The sequence below is a fragment of the Fundulus heteroclitus genome, unplaced genomic scaffold (assembly GCF_011125445.2).
Source record: "Fundulus heteroclitus isolate FHET01 unplaced genomic scaffold, MU-UCD_Fhet_4.1 scaffold_80, whole genome shotgun sequence".
Lineage (NCBI taxonomy): Eukaryota > Metazoa > Chordata > Actinopteri > Cyprinodontiformes > Fundulidae > Fundulus > Fundulus heteroclitus.
The window spans coordinates 1,020,601-1,034,064 of NW_023397252.1; the positions used below are offsets into that span (position 1 = coordinate 1,020,601).

Below are 13,464 nucleotides of genomic sequence, written 5' to 3' on the forward strand. Positions count from 1 at the left end.
ACGTAAATAAAAGGTCGTTATGGTTCGGTCAATATCGAAATGGCAGAGTTTCCTCAAGCATTTATTATTCTTATTTCTTTTTAGGGCAGATTTTTAAGCAAAGTTGTGGATTTAAATCTAACTCTAGTGTTTATTAGTGTTAATGCATCTAAACACTGAATCTTTGTTGGTAAACTAGGAGTAAAAATCATAAAATATTCCAGTATAACAGCAAGTTTACAAGATTAATTTCCCTTTGTGAGAAACAACTTTTGACGTAGCAATAATAGTCAGTGTTTGATCTGTTTTATAACGACTGGTGTTGTCAGCTGATCTTTCAATTCAATTCAATTCAATTTTATTTATATAGCGCCAAATCATGAAACATGTCATCTCAAGGCACTTTACAAAGTCAAGTTCAATCATATTATACAGATTGGGTCAGATTATACAGATTGGTCAAAAATTTCCTATATAAGGAAACCAGTTGATTGCATCAAAGTCCCGACAAGCAGCATTCACTCCTGGGGAACCGTAGAGCCACAGGAAGAGTCATCTGCATTGTACATGGCTTTGCTGCAATCCCTCATACTGAGCAAGCATGAAGCGACAGTGGGAAGAAAAACCACCCATTAACGGGAAAAAAAACCTCCGGCAGAACCGGGCTCAGTATGAACGGTCATCTGCCTCGACCGACTGGGGTTACAGAAGACAGAACAGAGACACAACAAGAGAAACAAAAAAGCACAGAAGCACACATTGATCTAGTAATCTGTTCTACATTAGATGGTAGTAGCGGGTGAGCCGTCTTCTCTGGATGATGTCACAGTTAACAGAACGCCAGACCAGGTGTACCTACTATGAAGAGAAAAGAGAGAGAACAGAAAGTTAAAGCAGAAATGACAACACATAATGCATAATTGAAGAACAGTAGAACTCAATATGGTGAGAAAATTAGATCCTGATATACTCCAGTAACCTAAGCCTATAGCAGTAAAACTATAAAGGTAGCTGAGAGTAACATGAGTCACTAGTTATAATTTTTGTCAAAAAGAAAAGTTTTAAGCCTAGTCTTAAAAGTAGACAGGGTGTCTGCCTCACGGACCAAAACTGGGAGTTGGTTCCACAGGAGAGGAGCCTGATAGCTAAAGGATCTGCCTCCCATTCTACTTTTAGAGACTCTAGGAACCACCAGCAGACCTGCAGTCTGAGAGCGAAGTGCTCTGTTAGGAACATACGGGGTAATCAGAGCTCTGATATATGATGGAGCTTGATTATTAAGGGCTTTATACGTTAGAAGAAGAATTTTAAATTCTATTCTTGATTTAACAGGAAGCCAATGAAGGGAAGCTAAAATTGGAGAAATATGATCCCTCTTGTTGATTTTCATCAGAACTCTTGCTGCAGCATTTTGGATCAGCTGAAGGCTTTGAACTGCATTTTGTGGACTTCCTGATAGTAAAGAATTACAATAGTCCAGCCTTGAAGTAACAAATGCATGGACCAGTTTTTCAGCATCACTCCTGGACAGAATGTTTCTAATTTTGGCGATATTCCGGAGGTGAAAAAAGGAAACTCTGGAAACCTGTTTAATATGGGATTTAAATGACATGTCTTGGTCAAAAATAACACCAAGATTTTTTACTTTATTACCAGAGGCCAGGTTAATGCCACCCAGATTAAATGATTGGTTAAGAAGTTTATTTGTTGAGGACTCTGGCCCAAAGATTAAAACTTCGGTCTTGTCAGAATTTAGATGCAGGAAATTTAAAGTCATCCAGCTTTTGATGTCATCAAGACATGACTGCAGTCGAAGTAATTGATTGGATTCATCAGGATTTATGGATAAATATAGCTGAGTATCATCAGCATAACAGTGGAAATTAATCCTATGCTGTCTGATAATTTTGCCTATCGGAAGCATATATATAGTAAAGAGAATTGGTCCAAGGACTGAACCCTGTGGTACTCCACAGGTGACCCTAGAGTTTGAGGAAGATTTATTATTAACATGAACAAATTGGAATCTGTCTGACAGATAAGATTTAAACCAGCCTAATGCTTTCCCCTTAATCCCTACAGTATGTTCAAGTCTTTGTAGGAGAATATTGTGATCAACTGTATCAAACGCAGCACTGAGATCTAACAGGACAAGTATAGACACAAGTCCATTATCTGAGGCCATGAGAATATCATTAGTGACCTTCACCAGAGCTGTTTCAGTGCTATGATGAGCTCTGAAGCCTGACTGAAACTCCTCAAGTAGGTCATTACTTTGTAAATGTTCACAAAGTTGATTAGCAACTACTTTCTCAAGAATTTTAGATAAGAAAAGAAGATTAGATATAGGTCTGTAATTTACTAACTCATCTTGATCAAGAGAAGATTTCTTAAGTAAAGGTTTAATAACAGCTACTTTCAAAACCTGTGGTACATATCCATTTACTAAGGATAGATTAATCATGTCTAAAATAGTGCCACTGATCAAAGGGAATATGTCCTTAAACAACTTGGTTGGGATTGGGTCTAACATACAGGTAGAAGGTTTAGATGAAGCTAAAATTTTAGATAGCTCAGAAAGCTCTACTGCTTCTAAACAGTTCAAACACTGCACAGATTCTAAAGATTCCTCCAATGCTGCCTCACTTACTGAGGACGAGGTAATCATGTTTGGGAGGATGCCAATTATTTTATTTTTAATGGCATCAATTTTATTTATGAAGAATCCCATAAAATCATTACTACTAAGAGCTAAGGGAATGGATGGATCAACAGAGCTGTGGCTCTGGGTAAGTTTGGCAACTGTACTAAAGAGAAATCTAGGATTATTTTTATTCTCTTCAATTAATGATGAAAAATATGCTACTCTAACTCTGCGGAGGGTCTTGTTATACAACAATAGTCTGTCCCTCCAGATTAAGTAGGATTCCTCTTGGTGTGTAGAGCGCCATTTTCTCTCCAATTTCCTAACATTGTGCTTCAAGGAACGCAGCTCTGAATTAAACCAAGGAGCCAGCTTCCTGTGAATAATCACCTTCTTTTTCAAGGGAGCTACATTGTCTAATGCAGAACGCAATGAGGAAGTCACATTGTTAGCAAAGGTATCGATTTGTGAATGGGAAGAAACAGCAATGCTGCCATCTACAGGGCATTTCTGCAATACTGAGGATATTAAGAAGGGGACAGACTCTTTAAGTTTTGATACAGCATTATCCGATAAAAATCTACTATAATGGAACCCTCTTTTGGGGGTGGAGAATTCAGTTAGATTAAACTCAAATGTTATTAAAAAATGATCAGACAGGACAGGGTTGTGAGAGAATACTGTTAATTCTTCACAATCAATGCCATATGTCAGAACAAGGTCTAAAGTATGGAGCCGAGAGTGCGTCGGTTTATGCACATTTTGAACAAAACCAATTGAATCTAGGATAGTTTTAAAGGCTACACTAAGGTTATCACATTCAGTGTCAACATGGATGTTAAAATCTCCCACTATAATAACCTTATCAGTATTTAACACCAAATCAGATAAGAAATCTGACAACTCATCCAAAAACTGAGTGTAAGGGCCTGGTGGACGATACAAAACAACAAACAGAAGAGGTTTTATTGCTTTGCAGTTTGGATGAGGGAAACTGAGGGTTAAATGTTCAAAAGAACTGTAATTATTAGTTGGCCTGGGACTAATTAATAAGTCAGACTGAAAGATAGTTGCCACTCCTCCTCCTCTTCCCACAGATCTGGGAATGTGGAAATTTGAATAACTGGAGGGGGTTGACTCATTTATACTAACGTAGTCCTCTTGTAGCCAGGTTTCTGTGAGACAAAACAAATCAATCTGATTATCAGAAATCAATTCATTAACTAACAAAGTCTTTGGAGGGAGAGACCTTATATTTAATAGACCACATTTTATTATTTTATTTTTAGGTTCAAGGTGAACCATATTGATTTTTATTAGGTTTTTATGATTTGTTCCTTTTAGATCAGTTTTTGATCTGTTAAGTTTTGGCCGTGGGAAAGACACCGTCTCAATAGGATAATGGGTGGGTAACAGTACAGAAGCTGCAGAGAGGTGTGTTAAACTACGGCTCTGCTTCCTGGTCTGGACCCTGGGTTGTCAGCATTTAGGAGAACTAATAAATCCGGCCAGATTCCTAGAAAGAAGAGCTGCACCATCCAAAGTAGGATGGATGCCGTCTCTCCGGATCAGACCAGGTTTTCCCCAGAAAGTTCTCCAGTTATCAATGTAGCCCACGTCGTTTTCTGGACACCACCTAGACAACCAGCGGTTGAATGATGACATGCGGCTAAACATGTCATCACTGGTCAGATCAGGCAGGGGACCAGAGAAAATTACAGAGTCCGACATAGTTTTAGCAAACTCACAAACTGAAGCAACACCAACTTTGGTGACCTCTGATCGGCGTGACCGGGTGTCACGCCGATCAGAAGAAAAATAAACAGATCAGGTGAAAAATAGCATTTAGCCTAAAGCAGCGGCGGTGCAGTCCAGACCGCGACCGGTGATGGTGTCGGGTTTTTGAAGCTATCAAAGCAAACACGATTGCTAATTTATTACAGGCAAGTCTGTCACAGTATTTGTTTCAGTAAAACTGACCTAAAACATTAAAAAAAATAATAATAATTAAAAAAATCTCCCGTAGACATATTACAGACTTCCAAAATGGTTGCGTAAATTAGGAAAGGCAAATTCATCTGTGTAGCACATTTCAGTACAAGGACAGCACAAAGTGCTTTACATGATTAAAACAAAGGAAAGTAAAAACAGATGGAATCAAATGTAGAAAAATAAAACAAATGGAAACTAAAAGCAAATATTAATGATTTGAAAAACAGTTATAGACATAAACTTATTATTTTTCAGTTAACAGTTTATCTAGAACAGTCGAAGGCGATCCTAAACAAATGTGTTTTTAATCTTGATTTAAAGGAACTCAGGCTTTCAGCACTTTTACAGTTTTCTGGAAGTTTGCTCCATATAAGCGGAGCATAGGAACTAAATGCTGCTTCTCATTTTACTTTAACAACACAAAAGATCACGACATCCAAATTCAACCTGGTCTGTGGTTCTTTAACATAAAATACATTTAAGCATCATTAGTGGCATTAAAATATAACGTTAAACATTAATTTTTGTTTTCCAGTCTAAACCCACTGGTCACCAAGTGATAATAGTTTTCCATCTGCTGTTATCTGTTTTGTTTGATGTTTAATAAAAGTATATTTATTTAATAACTACTTAAAAACCTGGTTTTGCCCTGTCTGCATGGTCCTAAATGCTGCTTTGCAGTTTTTATCTAAAACAGGACAACTTGGAAATGTCAGTGAATCCTCTGTAAGATGACTTCTTTAATCCAAATTAACTGAAATAAATGTTTCACATTTCCGAGCTTCAGTTTAAGATGTTTTGGGGATCATTTTTTTCACATAAAACTGTTAAAACTTTTCCACAAAGAATATATTTGCCAACAATGTGTTTCTACACTCAGGATGTTTTGCCTAACAGATTACTCAAACCTGCAGCTGCAAACATGTTATCGTCGGCTTTTTACGTCACTCAGAGAATTAAACCTCCTCTGACGTCCTCTCTGGTCGTCTCTCGTCAGATTCTCGCAGTCCAGACAGTTCGTCTATGTCTTCCCCTCCATCGGGCCAACGCTCGCCCCCGCTGGTTCCCTCAGCGGCGTCCATGACTTCGCTGGCACCCATCACCACCAGCGGGGTCAACAGCCCCATCAGCAGCATCGGCTCGCCCTTCTCTGTTATTAGCTCGTCACTGGACTCCCCCTGCCTGCCCGGCACACCGTCGGTGGGCTACGGCCCAATCAGCAGCCCCCAGGTAAGCAAGGCTGGCGTGGCAGGATGCCTGGAAGTTATCCTGGAAGGATTACAAATGATAATAGAGTTTAATTTTTTAATTTAAGACTAAAATCCAAAATATGTTAAAGTAAGTGTTTTGATTATTCTGACAGTCATATTTCTGTCTTTAGTATTTGCTTTTTTCAGTATTGATTTCACATCCACTATTAAAGTCTATTAAAGACGGGAGCCGGACATTTCAGCCTTTTGCTGATTTTTGTTGTTTTAGTTCGATCAAGTGTAGGGCTGAACGATTTTGGAAAATAATCTAATTGCGATTTTTTTTCTTAATATTGCGATTTAATGCGATTTTTTTTTTTTTTTTTTTTTTTTTTTTTTTTTTTTTTTCCCCAGTTTAATTTATCATGTCTTTTTAAACATATACAAACAACAAATCGATTTGTTTCCTCGCCATGTGGATTTGTTGCTAAAACACCCACAGCATCTAAACTTAGAGCAGAAATGATTGCGTTCTGCCTACAATATATTTCAACCAAAATTTCTCTACATTAACCACAAGCAACAAAAATGGCGTCTAGATAAAGATGTTTGTAAACAAGGACTATTTAAAACAAGAACTTTTAATGTTTTTATTAATCAGAATATTGTTCAAGAGAACAGCTTTTAATTTAATTGGACATCAATCCTTGTTGAACATAAAGGGCAACCAACAAACAAGTCTATGTATTAAACTGATTGACCAGTACTTAATGCTATGTATGATTATATAAACTCTAAAACAAGTAATATAGTTAGATTATCTCACTGCTGCAACTGTCTTTCCTTCCATGTGGAGGCAAACCCACTTTAAACATTTTACCAACACCTAATGGACGTGTCTAATTCCCTAATTGTTACATAGCCAAAAATTGCAGACCTCTGCAATTTGGAAATTGCGTTTTTTTAAATCGCGATTATATTGAAAATGCGATTAATTGTTCAGCCCTAATCAAGTGTCACAATCGGCATTCGCTTACGGTTATGAAACAGAAACAAGTTGGTACAAAATATCAAAGTCGGGGTTTGAAATGGGGGGGTGCAGGTTGATAAAGGGTTGATCCTGCTCAGCAAACCCCATCTTTGTGTTGTTCTCTCAGATCAACTCGACAGTGACCATGTCAGGGCTCCATGCGGTGAGCAGCTCCGACGATGTGAAACCTCCTCTTGGCTTGAAGCAGCTGTCGTCCCACAGCCCGGGGCCCATGCTTTCCCAGAAACGCCTCTGCTCCATCTGTGGAGACAGATCCTCTGGTCCGCAAACCTCTTTGATTCGGCATTTTCGACCAAGCTTGCATCAAAGCAGTCCTCTGACTTTTGCTGTCTTTTCACCCTTTTTTGCTTGTCAGGTAAGCACTACGGCGTCTACAGCTGCGAGGGCTGCAAAGGCTTCTTCAAGAGAACCGTGCGGAAAGACCTGACCTACACCTGTCGGGACAATAAAGACTGCACGGTGGATAAGAGACAGAGGAACCGCTGCCAGTACTGCCGCTATCAGAAATGCCTGGCCATGGGCATGAAGAGGGAAGGTGAGAGAGCTTCAAAAAGACACACTCTTTCATTTATTTCAAAGATAAATGTTCTGTTTTAAAGGTAAAAAAAACAAAAACAGAACAGGTTTCAAAGAGATAAAAATGTCCCTTTTAAACCCAGTGGGGTCGGGAGGTTCTGTCAGATCCTCTTCAAGTGTTTTGGTTTATTTTTCTATAGCTTACAGTAAAAAAGGAGAGAACGTTATGTCAGAAACCTTTTAAGGTCTTCAGCTTTTATGATAGGCAGCAATTTATTTATTTTTTTGTCCTTGAATCATTTTACTGTGAATCAAAACCAAAAGTGTTTTGCGTCTAATGTAGACAAAGATTTTTAAATAAAGAACAAAGTAAGTATCCTTTGGGGAAGAGAGAATCAGGAAGCTGTTGTCTGGTTCGTTTTTGGAGTATCAACCGTTATTCCTCATTTTATTGAAACGTCCGATAATTTGTACAAAAGAAAAGAGCAAAACGTGGCCCAGACGGGCTTTTTAAAGAAGTATAGCACATCCCCATTCTGCTTAGATTGTTCTATATAAAACTCACACTGCTAACTGTTGGGTTACCTGAGTTAACCAGGTGTGCATTCCGGTAAATATAGATGATTTGAGAATATTAAAATGTCCAGATGTGGAGCAGACTAAGTGATTTTCTCCACATGAACTGGAGTCTCATCGCAGCAGATCAACCTGGGTCCCTTTTTTTTTTTTTTTAAACCTGGTTTAAAAAAAAAAAAGGGAGTTCAAGAACTTATCGGGTTGTTTTTGTGTTTCTTATATTCTGGTTTTATTTTAGGGAGAATTTCACAGCAGGCTTAGTTTCAAAATGAAGTATAGTTTTATTAAAGCTACATGAATGTTAAACAGGAGCGGTCTCTTTTAGTTAGGCACATATAAAGCAGCTGGTCTTCTGTGCATTTCTCATTAGATATGTGACCTTGTCTGATGCATATCTAATTTTGCATATCTAATGTCTAAAAACATACTTTTTGCAATAGTATTGGTTAATGTTGCAGCAACAACATGACAGCATAGTTTAAAAAAATGCTGTTTCTGGTTGCTGTTTTGTTTTAGCACTGAAACAGCATAGTGGTATTCTCTACCACCTTACTGCCTCTATACCATCTCAAACATTTTACGCTGCATTATTTAATTATTGCTGCGTTATTAAACAACAGGTGTCACCAGATTTATCACTAGTCCAAAGAACCTTAGCTAACACTTATTACCGTCCAGCCTGTTTTACGCTGGATGCGTATTATGATAACAATACATTAGTGATGCGTTGTGCAGCCATAAACACTAGTATTGCATCAATATTTAAAGTGTATATTATTTTTTTTATTTTCATCAGAGCAGGTAAATCTGTAGTAAAGCTATTTCCAGGAATAATATTTCAGGCAGTAATTGTTTATCATTCAGACATATTTTATCTGCATATGTGTTAAAACCAGACTAATTTGATCTGAAATACAACAGAAGTGTTTCGTAACAGTTATCATCAAATAAAAGTTGTCATTAGAGATCGACCGATAAAGATGTTTTAAGGCCGATACCGATATGTGCTGCTGATTTATTTGGGGGGCCGATTCTTGGGGCAGATATTTTATTTTAATTTTTTTTCAAGAGTTACTTGATAAAAAGGACAATTTTAACAAATGTTACACGTCTCAAAACTTTCGTAAAAACCAGCTAATATTAACTATCGGTTACGCTGAAAAAACATGCGTCACAACTCTTATGGCAGCGATTTTCTCGCACTAAATGAACGCATCCTAGCGAGAAAAGAGCTTAATTTAGTTCATAGGAGGAGAAAAAAAACCTGACATGACCGCTGCAGTGTGAGGACATTATTTTATGTAAAGTTAGATGCTGTACGCGTAGCGATTGCTACGGAAGAAACACGCCCAGCAGTGGCAGCTCACCAGCTGGAGATCAGACGTGTGTTTTTTAGAGCAGCAGACAGACGCCACTGTTTCCTCCTGCTCACAGTGAGACAGAGACACTTTCAAAGGCAAGATCAGCTAAATTAGACAGTTAAAACTTCATCAAAAGTTAAAAACGTACCTTTGTTGTTGTTAGCATCCGGTCTTACAACATCACCATCCGCTCTCTGCCAGGGACGGAGTGGCAACTTATGCGCTTTACGTGATCTCAAGGCACGGCTGCTGAATACGCCGACGAATCAGCCGGTCGATATATCGGTCGACCTCTAGTTGTCATTTTTAGATTATAACTCTCTCAATGTTTTAACATGTCACGTTTGGATTTATTGAACGACTATAGCCTGTTGCAGCATGTTTTCTTGCTTTAATTGTCCCTAAAGTCCAACATCTGAGTCGTTATTGAACAGCCGGGTGTAATCTGGGGTCACTGTGTGGAAAAAAAAAAAACATGAGCTGGTCTGTCGCTGCAGAGCCGCTGGGAATTCTCCCAGATTACATCTGTTGCATAATCTCTTAATTTGAAGTACTTTGCATAGTCATTGCTAAACTGGATTTATGCGCTGACCTGCCGTACAGAAGTGGTTGATATTGTGTGTCTGAAAGTGGGAGGGTGACGTGTTTACAGTAGGGGATGGAAAGAACGAGGAAAGAGTTGTAGAGAGGGATGTGGGGGTGGATAAGTCTTGTAAACACTAACCCCTTGCCCTCTCTCTTCCTCTTTTTTTTGTTTCCTCTCGTTCTCTCTCTCTCCCCCTCCCTCCTTCTGTAGTGGCCAAGATGAACAACAGATGTAAGGAGAAGAGGGAGGGAGGGAGGGGGGGGGTGTGGCTGTCTGTATGAGCGATCTCACCATAGAAACAGATTTGCTGCCACTTAAGGAGCTCGTTTTAAATAGTTTTATTTTCCATATTTTAACGCCAGGCCTGAGAGGCAGACCAGAGCGAGCCTTCAATGACTTCCACAGGTGTTTTCAACCTTTGTGGATTTGCACTTAGACTAATATCCACACTTCCTGACTCGTCCACATTCTTTAAAAAAAAAAGTTATTTTACGCCCATCTGATTGCTGCACAGTTAGGACATAGCTGCATTTGTTAAGAGGCTTAATGAGACTTTGATGCTTGTGGGGCTGGAAGTATAGATGCTTCATTTCCTGCACATGTTTTTATTTGACTCTCATTTATGGCACGGCATTTAATTTTCCTTCTCCGTCTCACAAGCCGATCAGTGTAGATGGTTGATAAAGCGGAGTAAAGGGAGTCTAATTACACTGTTGCCAACAGCAACCTAAATCATATTGTGTTTTTTTTTCTCCTAACGGTGTTTAAACCTGTGATTTTACAGTAAATGATTATCAAAAATCCAGATGCAGCTTTAATTTGCTACTTTTACACATATAACATTTAAACAGGACTAATAGTTATATAAGATAATAAATAAAACCCTGTTTTAAAAACTGTTTCAGGCACATTTATGTTTTTTATGAAGACATAAATCAGTTTTTGCTCTGAGACCAACATGCAGATGCAACGTCTAAAATTAAACGTATAGGTAGCAGCAGGATGTAACAAAGCCTGGGGTGGTGGTGTGTCTGCAGGGCAAGAAGATTAATTTTCATGCGTGTCTTTCCCTCTTTAGCGGTAAAATAAGTTTGAGTCAGGAAACTCCCTCAAAATGTTGCCGGTCAGATTTACATCAGGATCTGGGAAATAAGCCTTGATCAGAGATTTCAGCTGAATAGCTAAATTAAAAACAAAGCCTAAAAAAATTCTCCACATCCTGACTTCTGATCCTGACACAGATGTTTGTTTTTCAGAAGAATTAAATATCTGGATTATTTTAATGGTCAAAAGTCCTTGAAAAAAAGCTGGGATCCGCCGGTGTAAACAGTTCTGACTGGTTTCTATGAACATGTTTATAGAATAACAATAATTAACAAATAATCTAATTACATTCCAGACTCATGTGAGGTAGACTGATAATGCTTAAGTTGTTTAGCTGTAACGTATTGTGCTGAGCGGCTTAATTGGATGGAGGGGGGGGGTAGTTTAGTTTGTGGAGAAATTTCTTGATTGCAAATAGAAACTCGTGTTCAGGAATTACATTTCCTCAGGCTGTTTTAATAATTTCCTATTTTGCAACCATATAATTTATGAATTCTGTGTTTTAGTTGTCTCAGCGGCATCTGCACTTGTTATTAAGGGCGGTGTGAATTAAAACCTAAAGTACATAAAAGTATAAACATTTTATTTTAACTACAAACTGAACAGAAATATGTTGATTTTATGTTTTTCTTTTACATATTTTCATGCCGTTTTACATTTCTCTGCTTCTCCTTCTGTTCACAAACCTTTTCTGACGCTGATCTTCCTTTGCTGGCCTCGCTGTCACACATTTTTACCTTTTTTGATCTCACTTTTCTCTTTATCTTTCATCTTTGCCCTTTTCTTTTACTCCTTTCATAAATTTTTTTTCAACCTCCATGTTTGCTGTCTTTCGCTTCCGTTTACCTGATCTACTCGACCATCATTACACCTTCTCCTCTTCCTGCTCCGCTCTCCAACGTCGTTTATCCTGCGCTCGTCCTTTCCCGCTCTGATCCCTGGTTCTGCAGCTGTCCAAGAGGAGCGGCAGAGGAACAAGGAGCGCGAAGGCGAGGTGGAGTCCACCAGCGCGGTGAACGAGGAGATGCCGGTGGAGAAGATCCTGGAGGCTGAGATGGCTGTAGAGCAGAAGACGGAGCTTCATGCGGATGGAAGTTCAGGCGGCAGCTCTGTGAGTAACGACCATGTTCCAAACCCAAATCTGATGTTGGAATATTACAAACGTGTTCTGGTGCTGCAGGTTGAATGAAATCTTTTTAATCGACTGTCCCTATGAGTAATAAACCTCCGTTTCTGTGCCTTTCAGCCCAATGATCCTGTCACCAACATCTGTCAGGCAGCAGACAAGCAGCTCTTCACTCTGGTGGAGTGGGCCAAGAGGATCCCTCACTTCTCAGAGCTCCCTCTGGATGATCAGGTCATCTTGCTCCGCGCAGGTTAGTCTCCACAACTACCGCTAGGCAAGTTTATTTATATAGCACGTTTCATTAACAAGCGCTGTACATGAGCAAAAAAACAGTAGAGGGAAATATTAAAAGAAAACATTACATTAACAAAAGAATAATCTAAGTAGATCCTTGACTAGACTTCTTTCACTGGAACAAGAATTTCACTGGAAATTCTTACTATAAATAGAAGCAATTAATGACAAGCATCATTAATCGTTTCTATTCATAATAAGATATTAAATAAGTAGCAGGGCCGTGTAAAAAAATAAAAAATAAAATCTATTTTCCAATTATGAATCAATTCTCATTAATTTCTAAAGATCGAGTCACATAACCAAAGATCGATTTAAAAAAAAATTCCATTCTGACCTTAAATGTGAGCCGGCACACGCAAAACTCAGTTTTTACGACTGCGTACGCGGTGTGTCTCGCTATAAACTGCTCAGCATCAAGAAGTCTTCACATCGAACCTTTTCATATTTGACACTGACCTTGATGCACTGAGCTGCTCCAGGCAGCCGGTCGGCCTCACAGTCCTTCTCTCTGTGTGAGCACTGGCAGATGTGCTGTGATAGCCTGCTGGAAAAGAAACTGCTCTACATGCTAAACCAGCTAGCTAATCAAACATTTATCCATCCCTTCTCCCGCTTCATCCCGTTGGCAAAAATCATGGGAATTGTAGAAATTTGTCACGAGAAATGTAGGAAACAGGTACGCTTGGCTGTGAAGGTAAAAGTTCAGCAGAGAGTCCGTGCGGCTCACATAATGTGGGAGCTGTGATATTGTGTTTTTTATCAGTAAAGCACACCTAGAGCCGACTTTAGTTTGATAACCGCGTTAGTCTATTAGTTCTTCTTCTGCTTTGAGATCTCAGCACGGCAAAAACAGAACAAAGCGTCAAGCTCCACCTAGTGGTCGGAGGCATGGCTGCAACATGCATCACAGGAGCCTTCACTCTCCAGTCTGGGAGGAGAATTTTTAATGTGATATGTTTATTGTTGCACCACATTAGTGTCCAAATTTATTTTGCCTTTTGGTTTAATAGTGTTTTTGAATTGAATAGAAATAGCAGCTGTT

At 38.9% G+C, this 13,464-nt stretch overlaps 1 protein-coding gene across 7 annotated transcripts in view; it reads left to right on the forward strand.

The window, feature by feature from the left end:
- Window positions 1-13,464, forward strand: part of rxrba (retinoid x receptor, beta a) — a 37,117-nt gene that overhangs the window by 9,310 nt on the left and 14,343 nt on the right. For 5 of the 7 annotated variants that reach the window (XM_036134372.1, XM_036134373.1, XM_036134374.1 and 2 more), the window contains 6 exons: window positions 5,613-5,845; window positions 6,963-7,116; window positions 7,212-7,391; window positions 10,106-10,126; window positions 11,950-12,110; window positions 12,246-12,375. In XM_036134372.1, coding sequence (XP_035990265.1) covers window positions 5,613-5,845; window positions 6,963-7,116; window positions 7,212-7,391; window positions 10,106-10,126; window positions 11,950-12,110; window positions 12,246-12,375 — 879 coding nt within the window. The remainder of the gene's footprint in view (window positions 1-5,612; window positions 5,846-6,962; window positions 7,117-7,211; window positions 7,392-10,105; window positions 10,127-11,949; window positions 12,111-12,245; window positions 12,376-13,464) is intronic. The other 2 variants (XM_036134375.1, XM_036134377.1) reach the window with 1 other exon arrangement.